General features: G+C 36.1%; 1 protein-coding gene across 1 annotated transcript in view; it reads right to left on the bottom strand.

Moving 5' to 3' along the window:
* Nucleotides 1–23,826, bottom strand: part of GPR98 (G protein-coupled receptor 98) — a gene marked incomplete at its 3' end in the record, with an annotated part of 94,021 nt that overhangs the window by 18,261 nt on the left and 51,934 nt on the right. The window contains exons 22-39 of the mRNA XM_010182956.1: nucleotides 23,256–23,432; nucleotides 22,125–22,305; nucleotides 20,768–20,970; nucleotides 20,002–20,131; nucleotides 19,007–19,087; nucleotides 17,545–17,684; nucleotides 16,813–17,422; nucleotides 15,641–15,856; nucleotides 14,189–14,404; nucleotides 12,963–13,207; nucleotides 12,585–12,766; nucleotides 11,053–11,864; nucleotides 9,488–9,697; nucleotides 5,888–6,018; nucleotides 5,520–5,619; nucleotides 4,345–4,524; nucleotides 2,625–2,788; nucleotides 1,985–2,078 (exon numbers count right to left, since the gene is read on the bottom strand). Coding sequence (XP_010181258.1) covers nucleotides 1,985–2,078; nucleotides 2,625–2,788; nucleotides 4,345–4,524; nucleotides 5,520–5,619; nucleotides 5,888–6,018; nucleotides 9,488–9,697; nucleotides 11,053–11,864; nucleotides 12,585–12,766; nucleotides 12,963–13,207; nucleotides 14,189–14,404; nucleotides 15,641–15,856; nucleotides 16,813–17,422; nucleotides 17,545–17,684; nucleotides 19,007–19,087; nucleotides 20,002–20,131; nucleotides 20,768–20,970; nucleotides 22,125–22,305; nucleotides 23,256–23,432 — 4,072 coding nt within the window. The remainder of the gene's footprint in view (nucleotides 1–1,984; nucleotides 2,079–2,624; nucleotides 2,789–4,344; nucleotides 4,525–5,519; nucleotides 5,620–5,887; nucleotides 6,019–9,487; nucleotides 9,698–11,052; nucleotides 11,865–12,584; nucleotides 12,767–12,962; nucleotides 13,208–14,188; nucleotides 14,405–15,640; nucleotides 15,857–16,812; nucleotides 17,423–17,544; nucleotides 17,685–19,006; nucleotides 19,088–20,001; nucleotides 20,132–20,767; nucleotides 20,971–22,124; nucleotides 22,306–23,255; nucleotides 23,433–23,826) is intronic.

Raw genomic sequence — 23,826 nt, 5'->3', positions numbered from 1 at the left:
ACATATTGCACTGTGAAAATACTGAATAACAGGTTAATGCTAGAAATGTCCACTAATTTCAGGGACCTGAACTTGACAGTCAAAACTTGATTCTTCCGAGAAAATAGTGCCTTTATTTGTTCAGACAACAGCACTATGTGTCTACCTGAATATATTCTGTATATATTGATACCTTAATATTGCTTTTAGTAAGACTTAAATGAAAAAAAAAGATTACAAGTTCTACATCAAAACTAACTCCACTGAATCCACAGTAAATACACTGTATTTAGATCCACAGAAAAGGTTTCTATCAACTCAGATAAAAATGAATAAAAGGTCATTGCCGTGAGTATAAATCTGTCACTATGAGGGAGTGAAGATCAGCAATAGCTGCAAAACCTCCAGAGAAACAGCAGAAATGTTACTGAGGTTTAGAAATCCAGAGGGAGAGGCAGCAATTACAGACATTTCAGTTTCACTAGTACCGTGTATTTCCCCTTGTGTTGGAGTCAGATCAGTTCATCTGGGATCTGTAACACTTTACTCTCAATATCAGACATCTTATATCAAGCCTGGCATCCCTCCCCTTCCCTGGCAGCTCCCTGCCCATCTCTTCCAGCTTAGCTCTTTCTTGTAACCATTAAGTTTATTCCTTTTCTTTTTATCATCCTCAGCTGTACATAATTTCCAATCTTTTATTATTATTATTATATTATTATTATCATCATCACTATTAATAGTAATAACATTAATATTAATATATTGATATTATATGCTTGCTGTTTCTGCTCCTTATCAGTGAAGCTTCTTATCAGAAATAAAGGTCACTTAAGTTCAGTTAACTCTGCATCACAAATATACCAGAATTACTCCACATACTGCACTCACAAGGCCATGACAGAAAAAGCACACAAAATATATTCCAGATGTGTAGGATTGACTATACACGCCTGTATCATGTGCAGAATCATATCCACCTCTTTTGATATTAAACACCTCTTAGAAATACTTCAAATACCTTGTATAGGGTATGGGATTGCTAGAAATCCTAAACAAATGCACTGCATCACCAAGGAGTTAAATGTTGTTGTCAATCATAACAAATCAAAATACCCCAACAGGGAAAACAAGATAAGAAAACAGTCTGATAACAGAATTTGTACTGATAAATTGTACTGTACCCCTTACAACAGAAGGTGAGACTGTACAGCACCCAGCACAATGTAGTTGAGAAAAGTCCTTTGCACTTCTATGTTATTCTTTTTATGTTTTAGCTTCTAGACTCAACTAATCACAGCTCAGTCTCTACAAATCAACAGTGAGTCTTGCAAGTTACCTTTCAGTCTGTAACGAATTAACTCAGTCACTTCTATAGGCATGCAAAGAAAAGGGAAGAGTCAAAGAGCGCGTTAGAAATAACAGTATAGCTGGTTTCCAAATAGTACCACAGGATAATCCAACTGCTGTTAAAGCCAATGGCTGCTATACTATTAAATACAGAGGCAGAATGAGGAGCTAATTAAACAAATGATAAATTAAGTTCTCTGGAAGAGTAAGAAAATCGTAAGATATGACTCCTAAAAGATAGAGACTAATAGATAAGAGTGTAATGAAGCGATAGTAATGAAAAGAGACCTATAAGAGAGTGAACAAAGTAACCACGTAATTTCTTTCATACTTTCGTTTTCATTATGTACTTTATAAATTAAAATCAGATTAAAACAGTGCCAGTAAAACTTTTCAGATAATTGTCCTCTCCAACTGTTAATTACTAAGCCCTCTATAAAAATTGCCTTTTAATTTTTACAGTTTGCAAAAAAGTAAGAAGCAAGTTTAATAATGAATAAGTTTGATATTCTACAAAGTTTCTTTCAGAATATCCTGTCTCATACTGGCACAGTTGACAACGTAGTGAAATAATGACAATATGCCAGAGTAATATAATCTACATACAACTAATACAAAAGGAAAACCAAAGACAACTCTGTATAAGTTGTTTTACCCAGCCTAGGTGGGGATGAAGCTGAGTGGTTCATGATGAGTTCCACTGAAGTTAAATTAACCAAGAAGAATTCTTGCACTTCTGGTTCATCATCCTACAAAACACAAATCCACTTATCACTTCCTTTAAGAAGTTGTCACAGAAGTCACCCAAAAACAATACACAAGAAGTCTCTAATATTATAGTGACACTAAAATGAATTTATTTTTCTATTTTCTTGAAATACTGTTATTTGGTGTAAAATTGATCTTCTTGAATGAGTTATGAAGTAAGACATCATATTTCATGAAAAAGACTCTGCAGTGACACTAAACTGTTCTTGCTACTAAATTCCTGTCCAATTTTAAAGGCATAAACTCCAACCACTGAGAAGGTGGCAAGCAATGAATTACGCTGTTCTAAATAATAGATGATAGTAAAGTATTAATGAAATAGCTAAATTTCATTTATGCATAGGGAGAGATACTTTCTGGTATTATTTGTCCTTCTGTGATTTTAACACTGAGATTAAAAAAGTCTTTCTAAATGACAATAAAATATAAAGCTTCAAATAATATATAGGTTATAATCTTTAAGTTCCAAAATACTCCCCTTCTGATGTCATACAGATCACTATAGAATGAAAGGGTTTAGAGTTTACCTCTAGAATTGTAATATTTATGGCAGCTGCTGTTTCTCCTTCTTCCAAAATCATTGATCCAGTAACAGCTATATAATCAGCTCCTGGTTCAGCCAAGGTCCCTTCTGTCTGATTACTTAAGGTGAGCAGCCCTGGAACTGTGGCGTACGTAACATTGATAGCACCTGTCCAATTTGAGACAAAAATGAGTATTTCTTTTTCAATTCTTACGTGATCCTCACTCGAACAGGCAAAGAAAAAAGATCAAATGCTCATCCACAAACTGAAGAGCCCAACTGCAAAACAGAAAGATTAAAAGATTAATCTGGAGCCAGTGGAACTTTATTTTTGTTTTTAATGTACTGTCAGTCCAGCTTTTGGTAGTTCTTCCAACATCACTGGTCTCAAAAAGTGTTAGGACCAAAAGCATTCAGATATCTGAAGTGCTGTGGACTGCAAATATTACACTGCTGAAGTACTACCTGGGACACCTAATGTATTATTAATATCAGGTTTGGTGACAAGAGAAGTAGAATGTTTCAGGGATGACTGATAACTAAGAAAGCTTCTAAAGACAGTGATGGGAATACAGCTTAATAAATATAGGGTTTTGTCAAGGCAGATTGACACAGACTTCAATAAGGAATAAAGCTTAGGGGACAGACTGATAAATGGTACCAAGGGAAAAAGTTGGATATATTATTTTTAATAATAAAGCCATGTCTCACTAATCTGTCAGGGTAAGTCAAGTTGCGAATTTAAAAAGACTGATCTTGGAGACAAAATGACAGATGAAATTCAAATTTACTCTGTATGAAATACAATATATAGCATAAAAGAATCTTAGTTTAAATAAATACTTTTTTATATTAATTAAATTATTAATTAAAAGCAAGAGATCTTACATTTACTGTGGTTACTTATATTAAAGCATTGGCTTCCTGAGTAGTGTTCAAAAAAAGTAACTAGATATTGATATTAAAACAAGAATTGGGAAAACATAGAAATGTCATTAAAAGGCCCCTACAAATCTGTGGTGTGTCCAGATCTTGAATATTTGTTGTAATTGGTCACTTCACTTCAAAACAGATACAGCAAAAGAAACCAAGAGGGATCATTACTGAGGTCTAGTCAAAAAAGGTAAATAGGAAATGATTACACACGTTATCTCACAATATAAGTTGAAATTCTCAGGTAACAAACACAAGAAAATATTTTTGCACACAGCATGTTATTGAATTCTGGAATAAAGTACCACTTGATTTTATGGGTGTGAAAATACAAGTTGATTTACAAAGAAATAAGACATTCTCAGGGGACACATAAACTAAATTTAGTGGTCCAAATATAACTTTTTCCGTGGGACACTCCTAAGCTTCCAATTTCTGAATGTTTAGAGGGGAATATGTGCTGGAACGATCATTCCATACAAGCTCCTTTTTTTCATAAGTTTTTAATTTCTTCTGGAGAGACTAACACTTTGAGATAGATTCGTAAGACATAAAGGTAGTAACTCTAATAGCCAACCAGTTATGTCACAGCTCCCATACTCCTCACTGTGGAAATGAGGTCTATGGCTCCAGTTTTAACTAAAACTTAGTTTCCAAGCCTGCAGTAAGAAGCCTAGAAATTCTGAAAATATCAACCAAGATTTTTCAAAATTTCCAACCTCCCTGTCATGGCTTTCATTTCCTTAATGATTACCAAAACAGAACTTCCTTTCTCGTGGAGTTATACAAACCTAGAGCTCCAAATTCTCTGTTAATAAAAAGGTGAACTGTTTTGTTTTCCTCTGGAATTAAAACTACCCTGGATGGGGAAGCAAAATTCAAGACTCCATGTGGTTCATCACTAGCTTCTACTGTGAGGACAGCTTCATATCCTTGACTATCCAAAACAGCAGCACCTGAAGAAGGAACTCCTGCAAAAGAATCAATGAACTACAGTGAATAAACTGTTAAGCAACTGGTTTTTTTGGTCCTATATTGCTGCTATTATTACTTCCAAATGACAGCAACAGTGCAAATGAAATCAAACCAAACACATGATGTGCTCACTGAAGTTTATGGATAGTGTGGAATGTATAAGTATTTACATTCTATAATAATTACAGGAACATATAATCACAACAGAAATAGTGTGCATATTAAGTATAGAGTCACAAAAACAAATTAGGAATTGAGAAAACTGAATGGGCTAGTGTCAAATATATAACTTTCCTAAACTTCTTCTATCATAAAAAGAAAGAGAGAAAGTTTTCCCAGGAATTAACTCAAAAAATTAAAATTATATTCAACTTCTCAATAATTCCATTAAGAAATTACTCCCTTTTCCAAGTGCTGCCTTGATGGATAATTGTTGCTGTATTAATTTATGCTTATTGTGATGGATTACAAGGACAAACAAATGATTCTGTATAGCTGGTAAGGCACCTAGCAGCAACACAGTCCATGTCAATTAGTTCTGTGTTTAGACGTTAATTTCAGCCTAACAAAGTTTATTTCAGAAGGGATGCAGTTTCATACTTTTCTCATTGTAACTTGAGTGGCAAGAATAAAATATTCCGACCACTTTGAATTCAGAGACAGATCAGAAAGTCAGCTTGTGGCATGACAAGGCTTCTTTAAAAGATCAAAGTATCCACTTATTTCATGGCAACTGTAGAAGACATCAGTATTCATTTAAAGGAAGCAAATAACCACTGAATTAAACAGGCAAAGCTAAATCAGCTTTAAAACCAATTAAGAAAAACTGCAAAGATACTGTGAGGTTTATATATTTAATATACACAGTTAAGAACTAAGCCTGTTTCAATCAGATGGGAGTGAACTTTGCACAGCTTACAGCAGTTGCAGGACGCTTAGTCCTACACTGCCCAAATGGATCAATACACGTGAAAATATGGTTCTGCATTACCTTCTGTTTGGATGTTGTATAGGACGATCTGGTATTCTTCTTTTTCTTCAGGAATGTGGTCATCCAGCAAGTGAACACACAATGTTGTATTCAATGTCTCCTGTTTATTTGATCGATAAATTGATCAGTCATTATTGCATAAAATACAAGGGGTACAACTGTATCATATGTATTTTGCACATCACTTTTAAGAAATATAAATTTAAATTATAAAAAATTATAACCTCTCTGCAGTTTAGAACTCCAAGAATAAAGGAGCAGGTAAAGAGATGAAGAAATACAGACTGCTATGAAGTCACACTCATTTTCTCAGCTCAGCTCTAATTACAGTGTTCTCCTGTAGCCATTAGCTTTGCTTTCGGACTCACCTCAGGAAAAAAGAGTACTCCAGAATAGTTTTCAAAATTCTGTTTTACATTATGGCCGACTATCTTCCATTCAACAGTAACATTTCCCAGTCCTGGGGCAGTTCTCACAACATGGAACTGTAGTTTTTCTCCTAGGAACAAAGGATAAGATGCAAAGTTTTGGGTTTTCCTCTCCTACATATCAATGATAAAAATGAGAAGTCAAAAAGATGCATCACAGTTAAAGTGTTATAATTTAATTTTTTAATAATTGCTTATAATTTATGGAATAACCAGTATCAACACACAATGTGCATCTATAAGAAGTGATTAAGGTATTTTTCACATTTATAATATTTAACCCAATGGGCACCTTAATTAAGAAGAGTCAATCCTTTAGAAACGTTTGTGAAATTAAGAAAATTTGTACCATTTATATAATATTAAAACTTTATAGAAATTTATAGAAGTTATACACTTATAGAATATTACATATCTAAATATGGACATGTGAAATTAACATGTTATTTCAATATGAAATAGATCAGCAGGTAAAATCAGTAGTATTATGCAATGCATTCACATTAGAGGACAGATGCTTGATTATAATGTGTATGTATATGGCATCCGTATGCCAACAACCCTTTTCAAGTGAGCAGAATTTAAGTCTGCCAGTATGTGCAGTGTTGCATTGGTTTTCAAAGGCATGAAATAAGCAGAAATCTATATTACTGAGATATCTAGAAATACATGAGACTTCTTTTGCTTACTAGAGAATGAAGAAAACTAAAGAAAAATTAGTCAATTTATTTTACTGATAGAGAAATTAAAATCTGAAAGACTTAGTTCCATTCCCAACTGCTCGAGAAAGCCTTTCTTAGTGTTGCTAAAAACTGACTTCAATTTTTTTCACTGTTGCAAAATCTGGGAATAATTCCATCTTCTAATTTTTGTGGTGTACACACTTAGAAGCAAGACTGTTGAGAACTGCTGAGATACATCTGTGAAAGTGAAGATGTGGTATTATGTGGCTTCTTACTCCATGGCATAAAGAACTGAGCAGCCCAGATAGTCTCTCTGATTATGTAGTTTAGGGAGCATCAAGCTGGAATGCTACCTGGGTGTTCTAGTATATTATGTTGCAGGACAGTATTGTACAGCCAAAACTGTTGGGAACAATTTGAACATTTTCTAGACATGTTCTTTTTTTGGGTAAGGAAATATTAGAAAAATGTATGTACACTGGCTACCAATGAGAGAGACGTGAATAACAAACTTCAAATGAGCTTAATATAAACAATTAAAATAAAAAACTGTGAAGAAGTAATACAAGAATCAAATACTTCCATTTTCAAACAAATAGAATTAGTATGCGTTATTCAGCCTCAACATTTCAAACTTCAATTAAGCTCTGGAGATGTACTGATGTTCATATCTTTGTCTTAGGTTTTTCCATCTTGCTTCTAAGAGAATAAAAATATTCAAAATTTACTGACATCACAAGGATTCTGAGGACAGACTCCCAGTTTACAGGTTCCCCAGAAGCTTATTTATCTATCTTTCAACACTGCACTAAAATCCATTCTATCTTACTTGAGAATTTTCCACATCCACTGCAAGAAAATAAATATTTAACAGACACTTGTTTTTTTTAGGACTATTGCAGAATGCCCAATTTAGGCAAAGCTTATTTCAATACAGCATTATGGAACACAATGGATTTTCACTGAAGACTGTGTAACATGCCATATGATGCAGAACCCTGTAACACAAAGAGTAAGAAAACACCTGAAGTAGATACAACTCATCATAATTACAGACCCCAAGTAGTTAATTACTGACCTGTTTTTCGTCGTCAGCTTTACCAAAAACTTTGGTATCCAGAAAGAAATACTAATACAAGTACTAATTGATTTCTGAAGATTGAAAGTGTTATAAGGTTAATTTTACTTTTTTTTAAAGTTTTTTAATATTTAACCATGTTATCCATATGTTTAGATTTCTACATTTATCAGGGAGAAGAAGGATGCCTCAGCTCTCCTCCTTCTTTCCCTCATTTCAAGACACTGCAGTGCATTTTCCTGTAATACACTCACAGCCACACAACTGTTGCATGCCTCTGCCTGTACTAAAATCCTACCCTTGCCCTCAACGAAGTTTTATATAATAGGCATAGCTTGAAAACATACAAATTTCCTTGACAAAAGCTGTTCAATAGTACAATAAACATAAAAGATAATAAGATTTGGATTTATGTCTGATAAATTTTGTTTTCAGAACAAAAAGACTTGATACTGAAAATGAGATACAAACACTGCAATCATCTAAAACCTAACTCATTCTTTTGTTTTTTTTTTTATCAAAGGAAATTAGTTTGGTTGGTTTTTGTAAGATAATGTAATATTTTTCACAATATGGAGGAATTGGAATCAAGTAATCTCCAAACTATAACTGAGTATTTTAGCTCCACATGGCCACCAATTTTGCTAGCATGCTATGAATAATATTTAACCAGTAGAAAGTATTCAGGGTCATTGTAACCTTTGGGAATGAGACAGAGTGTGTTAATTCCTTGTGCTCATTAACAGCTTTTCTTTGCCTGCCAGATTGCAGCTGGCTTGGCAGGCAGATCAGAACCACTGATGTGGAGGAATAAAGGACAAAAACTGGGCACACGCTAGCATGGAATTAACACAAACCTTATCTAGATGAAAACAAAAGGTTATGATGCCCTTTCATTTCTAGAAAAATACAGAGCGTATTTGGCTGAGAAAGACTTTTTTCTTCAGACAAAAAATGCAGCACACACATTCCTGGACATCAAATTTCTGTTTTGTTAACATTCCATGCTTATGAGAAATATGATGCTGCAACACACTGAGATTCCAGAAAAGGCTGCCAAAAACAATCACCATTTCACATTTGTACCATGGTACATTCATTAGTACTGTTACTGTCCTATGCAAAACTGCATCAAACCTCAGATCAAGCACATAACATGCTCTTTTAAAGCTCTACTGAAAACCTTTGGTCCATATCAAATTATTATTATTTCTCAAATGTCATAACTGACTGACGGCAGCAAGTTTGCTATGTTCCTAGGTTAGCTACCATAAAAAAGAAACACACAGAAAAATGTAAAATAGCAAGTTATTGAGGGAAGATGTGATCATAATATTTCTGTGGGAAGATTTTCTAGAAGAAATTAAGAGAATTGTTAGTCACTGATAGATGAGATTTTACTCATAGGCGTGTATGATGGGAGTTACGTACAGTTCTGGAATATGGTATAAATGAATAAGACAAGGAATGCTAAAAGGAGCTTTGAAACACAATACCAATAGGGAGTGTGATCTTCAGAAAAAAGGAAAGCACAGATGATGATGATGATACATAGGTTTTAGAAAAGGTGTACTCATCCTTTCCATAGATTCCATTTAAGTGCTATGCTTGCAGGAACTGAATATTCAAAGAAAACCATGCCAAGGATGTGGTTATTCTCTGCTTGCAGGCGTTCCCTGAACAGTGATACAAGCGATCCCTGTGCGCCATTACCAGCAGAAAGCACGGAGATGGAGGCTGGCGTTAAACAAACCGAGCGTGGCCGTGCAAAGAACCCACCTTCACGACCGATGACCGATCTTGAGGCTGTGTGGAAGCCAATAATTCCTGCCACGTTGTCACTTGCCAGAATAACCACTGTGACGGTGTCGAAACTGGGCAGAATCCGGCTCCCTCCGTCAGTATGGACCAGGCTGATTATGATACTTTCGCTATCCTCCGGCTCTGGATCATCCAAAACAGTCAGAGTGACCGTCTTCTTCGTCTCCCCTAGAAGAAGAACAGACACATACTCACATGTGCACATGGAAATCACCTTCTTAAAGGACTTAATAATCTTCTTTTGTACGAAATATTAAAAAACTACACGAGGCATATTTATTTATTCACCTGTCCAGAAGTTACTAAATGTCATTATGAAGTTTTATTCAACTGCTGTGGAAAAGTTACAATAGGGCAATGTAATTACCCAATTATTAAATATGCTATGTAAAAATTAACAACGTAGGCATAATTTCTGAATGTCTAGGATTCTTTATTTGCATGTTAACTTTTCTGACTGTCAAACATAACTTAGAAAAGGGGAATAGCATTCTTCTAAAAAAATTACCATGTGCATAGGTTCTCTGATGAACACAAGTATGTATGCTCAATTTGAATACATTCACTGGGCCGGGGAATGCGTTAAAATGGGCTGTCATTGTGTTGGTTACTTGTCTTCTGGACTATCACAGAATTGTAATGTAAACAGCAAACACAACCAATTTCCTGTCTCACTAATTTGTTACAAGTTACAACACAACCCTGTTACCCAGTGCATGCACATAACCTGTGTTTTATGACTATGAGAATATCAGTTTAAAAGATACATTTATTTCTTGCTACATTGTCACTGACAATATATTGAAAACAGCTTTTACTAAACTCATAACCACTAATGTAATTACATGTCAGCCTCTGAATCTGCTGGCAGCCCTTCTTTTGAGTTCAGATGATTTAGCAAACTCCCCAACACACTAGAATCTTTACTACATTCCCACAGATTGCTTTCAAAATAACTGTTCAACCAACTCAGACGTTGAAAATATAAAATATATCTATCAAGTTGCATGGCACTTAAATAGTGTCTGCCATGGACTACTTCATCCTGCTTCCAATTTTTTTTTTAAAATGCTGCTATGTTATGTTATGTTATGAGATCAATACAATCTCAGAATCTAAAAACAGATATAATGAAAAATCAGTACTGTACTGACTTAAGGTTAACAAAAGACCAGTTAGGCCCAGTTCTCATTTTCATTTTTCCTGATATAACTATCTTCAGCACTATTATACCTTATTTATTTGATAAAAAGGTGATCTTTGTAATGCACAATGCAATATTTCTTTTAAAAATTCAGATAATTATGCTAATGGTTTTTTTTTTAGCTACCACTGTGTGTGCTCCACAACATAATGCTATAGGCTAAGGAACTATATTCTTTTTGTATCCAGAGCACTCAGGGAGGTTTAGCCTAAGAATAAGACATCACTTGTCAAAACATCCAGACAGCTGAACACTTTTCAGGGTTTTTTGCTTTTCTTTAGTTTTATAGAACAGAAGCGAGTACAAAACCTTGCCTCACCTTCAGCAAACACCAGAATCTCACCAACACCCACAAAATCCACGTCTGGGGTAGCAGTTCCACCGACCACACGCCACTCCACCGTCACCTGTCCCAGGCTGCCTTCTGTCCTGTGCACCATCAGCTGCACGCTGGTCTGAGGACGTTCCTCTACCTCAACATACAGACCTTTCTCTGTTGCATTGGGACTTACGCTGTAGATTTTAAATACTCCAAATGCATCTCCATTCATCATTATGACAACTGTGGAAGTATTTGGCTGTCCCACAGCTGGTTGATTTTTTAAGCTGGCTGAGATGTTCATTAGTTCAACTTTCAAAAGGGATATAGTGAATCTCTCGTCCAGCTCTGGCAGACTGTCAGGGAGTATGGTAACCGTGAGATTTGCAAATTCTTCCCCTTCCTCCATTATGGCCCACTCCCTTGTAACGGGTTCATAATCACTGCCAGCAATGGCTTGTGTGCTGAAGAGAACGGATGCACTGGTGATGTTTTTCTTGTAGGTCCAGAATCCTGAAGCGTTAGTTAATGGACTGACCTCCGCTGTCAGCCAAAGGCAGAGAGGAATCTCTGAGGCACTGGAAAATGTAAAGGCTGAACACGCTTGTTCTTTTAGGCACTGAGTTGCACAGGCATACAGCGGGTCACTTGCTGCCGACACGTTCACTCTGGTCTGGGATGGTTGGTCGGGAATTCCTTGTACAGGAGGCTCGTACCAGGCCAGGATGTCCTGGCCTTGCTCAATGGCCACAGCCACGACATCCGTCTCAGAGGTGCTGTAAAATATCTGCAGCCGACCAAACCTGCCCCCACTAAATTAAAATTAAAAAGTGGTGTTAGTTGATGAAGTATGGGTTAAAAATAAAAGTGAACAAAATCAACTGGCCCTTTCTGAATTGCTCAAAAGTTCCAAATAGCTAATTAAAGTAGATTCCCTTGAAGCTAGTACCATAATAACTGAGTCGTCAATTTTTTGCAGATAGCAAGTTTGATTATTTATAGCAGTCTGTTAAGAACGTGTGTTTGCAAACAGCATTTTCTGGGAACTAACTTTGTCTTCTAATGGCTGGCAAGAAAGAAAAAGCCTGTGCTCCCCAACCTTGCCATCTTTCCCTCCTGGGTGTCCTCAGGATATCTTATCACATAAATAAAATCTGGTTTTCTTTTCTTGTTTCTTTACATCCCACAAGGGATGACCGGTTCTGCCCTTCAGTTCTAATCACAGGAGCAGGCTGTTGTGCAGCTTTAAATGATTTGACAATTAATGAAGCTTCGAGTACACTGTGTACATTAGATTTACATTGTATATTACAAATGTGTATTACATTTAAGTACTTCATGTACATTTCTAATAAGCAGACATCTAGTTCAAAAGCAATGTATATGAAATAAAACTGTGTTCAAACAGCAGATCAAGAAATTGATGTAACTACATATACAAGAGGAGCATGACATTTGAAATTACAGCCAAGACAAAAAAAAACAACAAAAGAAAACATAATAGGCATAAATAAAGCAAACATTATACAAACCTTCGCCTGACTGTTATATTTGCAAGCAAATTTCTTTCTAGTGGCTCCTGAATTCGGTATAAGGATTGATGAAAGAAAACTGTGCCATAAGGATTATCATTGGCAGGTATTACAATATTTGCCACGCCATCTAACCCAATAGCACCACCATTGGAGGCCTGAGTTAATTCTACACGGACAATCTCAAAAAGAAAGAAAAAAGAAAAAAGAAATAATGCAGCTAAACAACTTTTGGTATTTCTAAAAATAATCACAGGCAAATTAAAATATGAACTTCTTACACCTTCCTATCAGAATATTCCTTGTTTGTCTTTGCACACATTTCTATAGCAAGTTAAACTCTAATACTTTGAAGAAAGACACAACAGCTTTACTTACTTCTTCTATTTCTGGAACATCATCAGCCAGGATTTCTAACAGCAGCATCTGAATGGCTTCCCCAGGGGCAAAAGTAATATTACCCACAGCAACCTGCAGGTCAGCATCAGCGGGGTGCCCATCGATGGTAGCAACCCACCGAACAGTAACATTACCGAGTGTCCCAGCATTGCGGATTATTGGCAGGTTTATGGTTACTGATCCAAATTCAGGCTCTTCCACAGTGAATTCGGTAATCTGAAAAACTGAAGTACAGCATGGAGAGATGTATTTCGTTAAAAGTGAAACCAAAAGTAAATATATCAGCTCCTGAAGTGCATTGTTTTATTTAACTTGATAGCATTTATTTTCACGAGTAAATCACTTTTAATTAGGTTCAAATTTAAAAGCTATTAATATTTTCATCTACATAGGAAATATTCCAACATACCCTTGGTTAGAAGCTACCATGTGCTGTTTCTAAGCTCATATAAAACAATTTCATAATTATTCCCAGCAAGGAAACTCTTTACCAGTTCCCATGTCACCAACTGAAGAACTAATTCAACATATTCCATCTAAAATTGTTTCAAGTAAAAGCCTTCCTCGTATTAAACTTCAAGTTTTTAAGAATTAAGTAATTTAATTACCTATCTGGAATTATTTATTTCTGACATTTTCTCTTTCTTTCCTCTACCTTCTTCTACTGAAGAAATGGAACAAGAGGAATTAAGCAGAGTGGTCAAAGGAAAAGGCAAGGAAAATAATTACCAATGAACAAACAACAAACAAAACAGATCGATTTCTAAAATATATTTCTCTTCATATTTTTCAATTTCCACAGATTTTTAAATCTGTGTTGGCTGATTATCTAGTAAAACAAATATATCAAAGTATTTAAGCAACAGATATTAGAATGCAGTTTTTGACTTAAACATATTGCACAAATGCAGCACTTAGAACAGGTAAAAATAAAAAAAAATTGTAAATCCATCTGTCTCCATCGGGAGATTCCAAAATCTTGCTATATAAACTGACTAAATAAGACATTTTTGTTATATTAAAGCACCATTACTCCCTTAATTATGTGTTTAAATTTAGTTTATTTTTTTCTTTTACTGCCTTCACCCAGGTTTCCTCTTTGTATTCTGAGAGTTTTTATTCAGCTGTCCAGTAACAGCTCACCCACAAAACTGCAGCAAAAACATTAACAGAAGAGAGAAAATATGCAAATGAGATTCATTTACCAAAGGATCCAAATGGGTCATCAGAAGCTTCAATGGTTATGACTGCCTTAGTCAAAGATCCAAGCAAGGCTCCTCCTGTTGTTTGATTCAGCAGCTGAACATAAAACGACTCCTCCAGTTCAGGATTGATATCATTAATTATATAAATTGGCACAGCTTTACTTGTTTCTCCTTCTAGTAGGACAACATCTGAAGAGGCTACACTGTAGTCCTCACCTAGATTTGTAGATTAGGAAAACCACAAACAATAAAAATCACAGCAAATTAATGCACTAAGGTTCAGTGTATTGAACAACATCAGCAATCCTTATCTTCTCTTTTAGCTTACACATGCATTCCTCCATGTTTTCATGAGGTTTTTTTCCTTTATCTTCAGACAACAGAGTCTTTTTTATTTCCCATTGCCTTCCAGATATCTGGATGGATTAAAACAAAACTTGACTTGGCCAAAACAGAGTTTGCACTGTTAGACCAAGAGTTAGTTACAAAAAGTCCATTTTTGTCTTATATTGACAAGGTCACACTACCAAGAAGTTTCTGCCTTTGGTTTCTAATTGCCTCTGGCTTTCCAAAAGATAAAAGTGAACAGAAGCATCTTTGTCAAAGCAGATTTTAGTAAAAAGCACATTCTGTGTGTGGACCTCACTTTAGGGAAACTTGTGTTGATGAGCAACTGTGATAATGGCTCTGCTTCAGAAAGAAACTGAAAGCATAGTCTGACATCACTCTAGCCATACACTTATTTAAACAAGTCTGTTACATGACAAGTAAACTAAAATACCATTTCTCAGAGCACGTACCACTCACCTATTCGATTCTGGACACAGCTGAAATACAGTGGGTTTGATTTATAAATGCCTAAGTGGTTTTGAACCTGCACACTTCTTAATTTTGCTCCTTTCTTTATGTACTTTCTTTCCATACTGCAGGACCAACTGGAAAACTTAACCTCCCACTTTTAGAAGTTCAAGCCTTCTTGGGTTTTGATGGTTTTTTGATGGTTTTCTGCCTGTTTGTTTTGCAGCTGAGTCCCCAACTCTCACTTCCTCTACAATAAGCTCACCTAATCAATCCATGGTGAGTTTACTTATGTACACAGTACTAAATAGTAGCTACATATACTACTAATATTTTTTATTTTTATTTATTTTCCTTTTTTTTAAGAGGTAGTGGTCTACGATGGAAACAAATACCCCAATTCCTTCACTCATTTCTCTTGCTAGGTTCTTCAGCGATGACGTCTCAGGGCTTTCTAAAGGTCAATGCATGATCTTACCCATAGGGCTTGGATTCCTATGTGCTAAGCAGTCAGTAAACGTCTCACTACTTTTTTGTACTTGTTACACAACAGTGCATTCAATACACACTTGTTTGCTTTGAGTGCTCAAAGCATACAGTGTGCTTTCTCCACTTGAACACAGACTGCATGCTTCTGCTATTCGAATTTCTTACCAGCTGTCGCTGTTATTGGCATAGCTTTGAATTTCACAGAAACATCTGCAAATAATCCCCCAGTTCTGGTCACATTAATGATTGGTCCAACATAATTTTCAGCAACTCGCACAGTTGAAGCTGAAAGCTGAAGTGTTCCAAAAGCATCATCGTTGGCATTGATAATTACATGAGCTATTGTCTCACCCACTAATCCAAGTCGAGGAGAATTTACAACTGAAACATAAAGAAAACTTAGTGAGAGGGTGCCTGAGATGCTTGCTATCTATGGCTATAGAGTTCACATACATGTTAGTTTAAAGGTGAGTCTCCACTAGCTTTCAACAAAATTATTTTTTAGAATGGACAAAGTATATTTACAAGCTGCACCAGCATAAATTTAGAGTTTGAACCATATTACAGCAAAACAATTGCAATTTTTAATAACTTATGCTACCTTGCTGTGGAACAGACAAGTAGTAATTTTTTAAACAGGTAGGTACTGTGAAATAATTTGCTTATTTCTATTTGTTCATAAGGCCAGTAGTAAGATCAATACAGTTCAGAAGAATTTCATTTTTACACTTGCTGTGTAAATATATATATCCATACACACACACACACACACATATATATATAGATATATAAAAGATTTCAACATCCCAGCAGAATTATAAAGCTTTCCTTAATATCAAGATTAATCTAGGGTGAGTGAAGCAATTAGACATGCCAAGAAGCTCTGAAACACAAATTAGGCTGTAACAACCTGAATTTTTCTGAATAAGAGATGAAGGAAACATTCTCCATGCTAAAAATGTGTGACTGTAGTTCTACACCACTTTATTTTTAAAATACTTCTTTGGCTCCTGATAAATTTCCTAACACTGAAATTGACAGAAGCAACACTAGAGGAACAACTATTAGTGCACAAATCCAACACTGTAACATATTTGGCTTGAAAGACCTTGGATAAGGTGATGCTCAAGGGATACAGAAATGCTCATCCATCTCTGACAAAACACTTCACTAGAGGAAACATATGTCAATGGCACACAAGACAGGTAACCCAGAGATTTCTTAACTCTACATAGTTTTTCAGCATTTACAATTTAACTTGTTGCATTTTACCCTACTAAACATAAATACTAGCCTTCAACTTTAAACTGAAGGTTTTACATACGTAAGATACTTACTTGGCCGATCCTGAGCTTTCTTGATCAAAACAACACTGCTTAGCTCTACAAAAACAGATTCTGACCTCTCAGGATCATCATCATCCAAAATAGGCAAATATATTGTGGCTTCACTTTCGTTGGCTGTGAAGACCACGTATCCTGTGATGAGTATATAGTCTTTCCCCTCTATTGCTCTAACAACATCAGGTGGCAGAAAGGGTGACTTTTCATCATCACCAAAAGTTCTGTATGTTACCATTACTGTACCAAGGAGACCACCACGCCTTATTATTGTCAAGGAAATGTTTTTGGTTTCTTCCTCAACTTTTATTGGTCTGTTTTGCTCAGAAAAGATGAAGACTCCATACGGGTCATCATTAGCTAAAATAGTTAATGTTGCGTTAGTACGATTTCCGAGACGACCACTGGAGACGTTGATGATCAAAACTGAAAACACCTTATCCAATTCAGGAACTTCATCAGGAGAAACCTGTACTGTAATATTTGCTCTCGCTTGGCCAACGTCAAACGTTACATTGCCATCTGTAGAGATCAGGTCTTTGGTGAGATCGCAGACTATGATCCAGTGCAGCGTCACCTGAGACAAGGCCCCATGCGTTCTCACAACCTAAGTGAAAAATATAAAGATCTGCATATTTTTGTTCTACAAGGAAGAAAAACGTAAAAGTATGAGACAGAATTAAGCAGAGACATTGACATAATGGGTTAAAATGCAAGCAATGTTCTAACCTGCAGCACAATATTGCTGTCTCCGTCTTCAGGCTCAGTCCCATTGACCGAGAGCGACTCAGCACTGAACTCAAACACACCATGAGCATCATCAGAAGCCTCAATAGTCACAAGGATGTGGGATGCAATTCCCAAGCTAGCTGTTAAGGGCAAGTTCAAAAAAGGGTTATTTTTCTATTATCTTTTCTTACATGAAAGAAAACAACTAAAGAAACATGTTACAAAAATTACACAGGAGAGCATGCCTGGAGTACCTGTGCTGTTTGGCTTTTAGGTTTTTGAAATGTATGATAACTACCCACATGGATAAGGAACTGACTTTCAACAATGCAGTCCTGGCAGCCCTTCTATGGAACTATACAACAACAGCAACAAAAAATATTAATATTTTAAGGGAGGAACGGAAATAAAATTACAGGTTTAATAACTGAAAATGGAGCAGAATTTAGGATGGTGGGGAGTTATATGGAAAACCACAGTGTAAGCAGGTAGACTGGATGAATGCAGGACTCAACCTACTATGGAAAAGAAAAAAAGCCAAAGAAAAAAACAAGTCCAGTAAATCCTGCTGCTCTCAAGATGGTATTGGGTGAGGTAACTTGCTGCTCAGAGAGAGAAAGAGCCTGGCACTTAAGAAAACCACCTCTGGAAACAAGGAAAAGGGAAACAGCACTTCAAAATAAACCCAGAAAGCTCCAAAATGTGGCTAAACCACAGACTTACTCTCAGATTCAGACCAAAATCCTCTGCATTTACAAATAAAATTGAAAATCAGGCTGTAACAGGGGAATAAATTATTCAGTCCGGATAATGGGTGCTGATACAACATTCTCAGGTCTGTGGGGTTCAATTTGAAGTGCTATATAATTAGGGTTTTCTCTCAGATTTTATGTTATTTCTGCTTCAAGTATTTTTAAAATTTTCTCAGTATTAAATTATCTTTGTTTTCTGTATGTTATGACACAAATACAACTTCAAGAGAAGAAATGAAAACCAATCAAAATATTCCTTCAAAAAACACAGGTTACTTTTCTTCAAGAGTACTTTTCACATGTAGAGAACCAAAGTAACATAAAGCACAAATCGAAGCACACAGTCAGGTAATTTTAAAATTACCTTCAATTTGAAAGGTTTCTTTGCTTTTTGCTCTCCAGAAAACTTGACAATTTTCAAACAAAACTAATCTTCCAACTGTACTTCTGTAATTATTATACTGTGTATTACAACAACACAGTTTTGAGGGTATAGTAGCTGTTATTTTCTGTGCTACACTAAACACTGCTATTGAAATTATAACTAAATTAAAATAGAAAAGAACATTTTGACAGAACTTTATGATAAATCTAAATTAATCACCTGTAACTGCAAGTAAAGTAACACTATGGCAAGCTGTGACAGTACAGTTATTTATGAGAGATATTATAGCTAGTAATAAAAGACAGGATTAATCAAAAATGCTTACCATGCTGATGGACAGTTGGAAGGAAGAAATCCATGTTTCCATCACCACTACCACTGTCATCATTTCTAAAGAGCTCAGCAACTTTAAGATGACAGACATACAGATATATACACAGATATACATTTATAAATAAAGAGAAAGCAGAAAGTAATTTAAACATTTCTGGACAACACAAAAAGACAGGGAGGTATTCTAGGAAGGCACCAATTTTGGGTATGAAAGTATACAGGATTTCTGATAAAGGCCAGAAAAAAGTATTGTGTACGCCACCTCTTATTTAATTTTTGGCACTGGAAATAGCAATGGGAGATCAGAAGGAAAGGAAACACATACAGCTCTGTTTTCCTTTTCCTGTCTTTTCCTGTTTGTGTCCCCTTTTATTTCCCTTTCTCACTCCTAAATGAGGTCTGTCATGGAGTAATTGGAAATGTGCATTTAAAAAACCCTATATACCCCAAAATAATAATATCCCTATAAACCCCCAAAATCCCTTATTCTAATGTTCTTTCACAAAGCAACATCGTGTGTCAAAAAGTTGGAAACATCTGCAGAAAGCCTAAATAATGGAGACTTTATTTTTGTGCTTGCAATATTGTTGAAAAGGCCAAAAAGGTTTTAGTTAAGCGGGTATCTCCCCGGTGAATTACTAAAATTGTCCGTAAGTTTTCTGACAAAAAAAAAAAAGATAAAATTTTACATTATTTTAATTCTCATTACCAACCTTGAAATTACTTAATGTGAAAAGCAGCGATTGCCTCTTTATGACCTAATGCATGGCAATAATGCACTGTCTTTGGGATCTGGTGGTTTCCAGCAATACTTAACAAGACAGTTGAAGAACCATTCTTTTCTAAGAAAAATTACAGTTGTCTGGGGGAAGTGGGGGTGTTTGTCTTTGGAAATGACATGGAAATTGTGCACCCAAGAAAGGTAATATTTCAATGATGAGTAGAGATCATGAAAACACAACCAATGGATTGGTGTTTGTGCCTTACCTCCTCCCTCTGGGTTCAACAGCTTCACTTTAAAAGTCTTTTCCAATTCAGGAATAGCATTGTCAGTGATGTTGACTGTGATGTACTTGTATCTTTCTCCTGGCTGAAATTCCAGTGTGCCCACAACAGCCTGCAATATGAAAGCTCTTCTCATTTCTGTTCAAGTTTAATGTTTTCATCCATACGAAAAAAGAAACAGAACTTTGATTTTGTTTTTGTCAAATCATCTACTTTTCTTTTTCTTTTTCTCTAAAAAAATCAACTAAATATTTGTTATGAGAAAAAAAGCATCAAAATTCACAGAATTACGAGCATCTACATTTTTCTGCACAAATATAAGTTAGACAAGCAGTTACAGGTACCTACAGGTTATTTTGTTAAATATGTACACATCCCAGCACGTACAAACTTAATCTTATCCCCTACATGCACCTGAATGCTCATGTAAAGTTTGATACGCTCAGCAACAATAGCAAATATCCCTTCTTGCTGCACTGCCAATCCTTTTTAAGGAAAAAAATCAAAACCAGAGGCTTTTCCTAGGAAATAAAACACGCTCCATAGAAAGGAGGTCAAAGTCGCATATAATTATATAGACTTTTTAAAGTGAGTATTACACATTTATTTACCACGTCACCATAAATAACACAGTGTTTCTGTGAAAAGAATCACAGCTGGGCTAAAATACTCAAACTGAAGGCTATCTCCAGGGCAAATAACTCTAATTAAATTCTAAAATGATTACACACTTTGGCAATGGCCATACCTGGAAATCTCTAGGACTGAAAGCTGTAAGTGGCACGGTTCTGTACTCCACCAGAACTGTTCCAAGAAGGCCTTGTGCACGAACCACCAGTAATCTGATGTGTCCAACTTCTTCTTTAACAGTAATATGGGGCACAGAAGAGGCTGGCAGAGTCATTTCATCACCTGGCTGAGGAGGAGGCCCCACCGAGAACTGCAGTAGACCTGGCAGACAAGAGAGACTATTCGCATAGCTTCTAGCACCAAATTTAAATTATGATAATAAACTGAAACCAAATTATTTGTAATACTTATATTTAAAGTTCCTGATTTTTTTATATTTATATGCCTTTGGAACTCAACCATGCTATTTCCAAGGATATATTATCACAGAATCACAGAACGTTAGAGATTGGAAGGGACCTCAAAAGCTCATCCAGTCCAATCCCCCTGCCGGAGCAGGAACACCCAGATGAGGTTACACAGGAAGGCGTCCAGGCGGGTTTTGAATGTCTCCAGAGAAGGAGACTCCACAACCTCTCTGGGCAGCCTGGACCAGGGCTCTGTTACCCTCACTGAGAAGAAGTTTCTTCTCCAATTGAAGTGGAACCTCCTGTGTTCCAGTTTGTGTCCGTTACCCCTTGTCCTATCATTGTTTGTCACCGAGAAGAGCCTGGCTCCATCCTCGTGACACTCACCCTTTAAATATTTATAAACATGAATGAGGTCTCCTCTCAGTCTCCTCTTCTGCAAACTAAAGAGACCCAGCTCCCTCAGCCTTTCCACGTAAGGGAGATGCTCCACTCCCTTGATCATCTTTGTAGCCCTACGCTGGACTCTCTCCAGCAGTTCCCTGTCCTTCTTGAACTGAGGGGCCCAGAACTGGAAGCAATATTCCAGATGCAGTCTCACCAGGGCAGAGTAGATGTGTTATGTACCTTCCTCTCTCCCACTGATATCCATATCAGTCTTGATAAAGTCACAGCACAATAATGAATTCAGCTCTTCCCATAAGAGCCACAATATGTCATAGTATCAGGCACTTATTGATATAATAGACATGCAAAAATACATCTCCATTAGGAATTCTCAACTGAGAAAAACCTGCACAGGATTAACTACATGCATCCTTTATTTACTCTCAGAAGTGAATCACTGCCTATTTGGTCAGGGCAGCTTTGATGCCTTTTATAACATTCTCAAGAGTAACTAACTGAGCTTTCACTCTCGTATTAAAGTTATGCATTAATCTCAAATTAGATAAAGTGGAATACTTGGCATTGCTTCCTCAACTAGCAAGGCTAAGCAAAGGTTTTATCTGTTGAGCTGGAACTATATAATTATCCACAAGAAGACTGTATCATCTCCATCGTTGTTACCATATGGGTGGTCACTGGCTTTGATGGTGATATCAGTAGTTTCCTTTTCTGGATCTATACTTGCTCCACTGGTAGGAGTTGAACCTAGTTTTCCATCTCCAGACACTGCAGAGACTAATGTCACACGGAAATATTCATTTAACTCCGGAATGTCATCATCAATTACATGCAAATTTAAGACCTAGAGAAGGACCAAATCATGGAGAAATCAAACTGTGCGTCATACATCACTTATAAGTTTCACGACCCTGCTTAACTCAACAAATTCTTTGGTTAGACAGTCAGATGTATCTGCTGTGTAGTTAAGAATGTAATGTAGAAAAAATTTTTGCTCTCCACATAATTTAACCTACCTTCTAGTGTAGTATGTTGCATTTAGAATATGCATTCCAAAACCAACTTACAGCTAACGGAGCCACTGGGATCCTTTCAAATGTTGTCAGCGGGTTTCAGTCAGTCCATACTGATCTCAGCACAGTGATAAAAGTGAAATCAAGGACAGCATTTTCTACTAACAATTCAGCCCTTCTATTTTACAAACATGGACAGAAAACACACATTAACTTTCTAGAGTATTGTGGTCCCACACCTCTTCAGATAAATGTGAAATTCCTGTGCTGTGGGTCAGGATTGAATTTACAGAAACAGATTGGACAAAAGGGTCAGAACGTGACCAACAGTGGATGCAAGACACTTGATTACAGCAGTGAACTTTACTGCTGTCTATTTAATTGATGTGGACATAAATCTGAGTTCCAGAATTCACGTAAAAACTTGATCATTTTCCAATTTCAAAAGTAGCTGTTTCAGCTCAGGACTATCTACACTTCAAGTAATTCTATATATATACATTAATCTAATATATACATATATGTGAACGTATTTCATGTATTATATGCATTCAGACATACATGCACACATGGTGACCCCTGAACCAAGATACACAGAGATGTATAAGCATCTATCATATCACTTGTTAGTTGTCAGGGATGAGAAAAACCCTGCAAAATATAACAAAAACCATGTGAAGGACACAGTCTAGTATGAAAACCCGTCAAGCATCCCCAGAAGGTATTTTCCAGCAGGTTTGCAAAGGACAGGATGAATAGTTAATAGGAAGGTAGGGTTTACCTCTGATCTCTGCCAAGGAAGGAATGTGATAGTGCCACTGCTGTTAGAAAAATCGGTAACAGAGTAATTAATGCCAGTGGAATCAACCTGTGAGATAATGTAATTTATATACACATGGTCTAGGGCTCCCCTTGTACGCTCCACAACACAGGATATAGTGGAACCTTCATCAGCAGTCTGGAAGAAAGCAAGACATTGAAATGTTGGTTATTGTCAAAGTGAATCAAAGCAATAAATGTAAAACATGGAATTCTCTAACACTAGGCAAAAGTTCAGATGAAGAAATTGCTGTGATGTTGTGGTAGGAAGCTGAAACTGGACTTGATGGTGCTCACAACAATCTTAGAGGAATTTGCAATAGTTTCTCATATCTTCCTGAGGACTATAAAGACAAACCAATAACTATACCCTGTTATTTGTTTTGGACACAATCTTTTCCCTCAATCCACATGTCAAAGACAGAAACAATACACTTGAAATGTACGTGTCAAAAGCAACTTAAACTACTGCTTTATATTAATATCAATTATTTTAATTTTCAATAGCAATACTTTAAAGAAAGATTTGGATT

This window comes from Mesitornis unicolor, unplaced genomic scaffold, assembly GCF_000695765.1.
Source record: "Mesitornis unicolor isolate BGI_N332 unplaced genomic scaffold, ASM69576v1 scaffold29564, whole genome shotgun sequence".
NCBI classification, from domain to species: domain Eukaryota; kingdom Metazoa; phylum Chordata; class Aves; order Mesitornithiformes; family Mesitornithidae; genus Mesitornis; species Mesitornis unicolor.
Note: the sequence above shows the minus strand (reverse complement) of the source record. Positions and strands in the feature narration are given on the sequence as shown.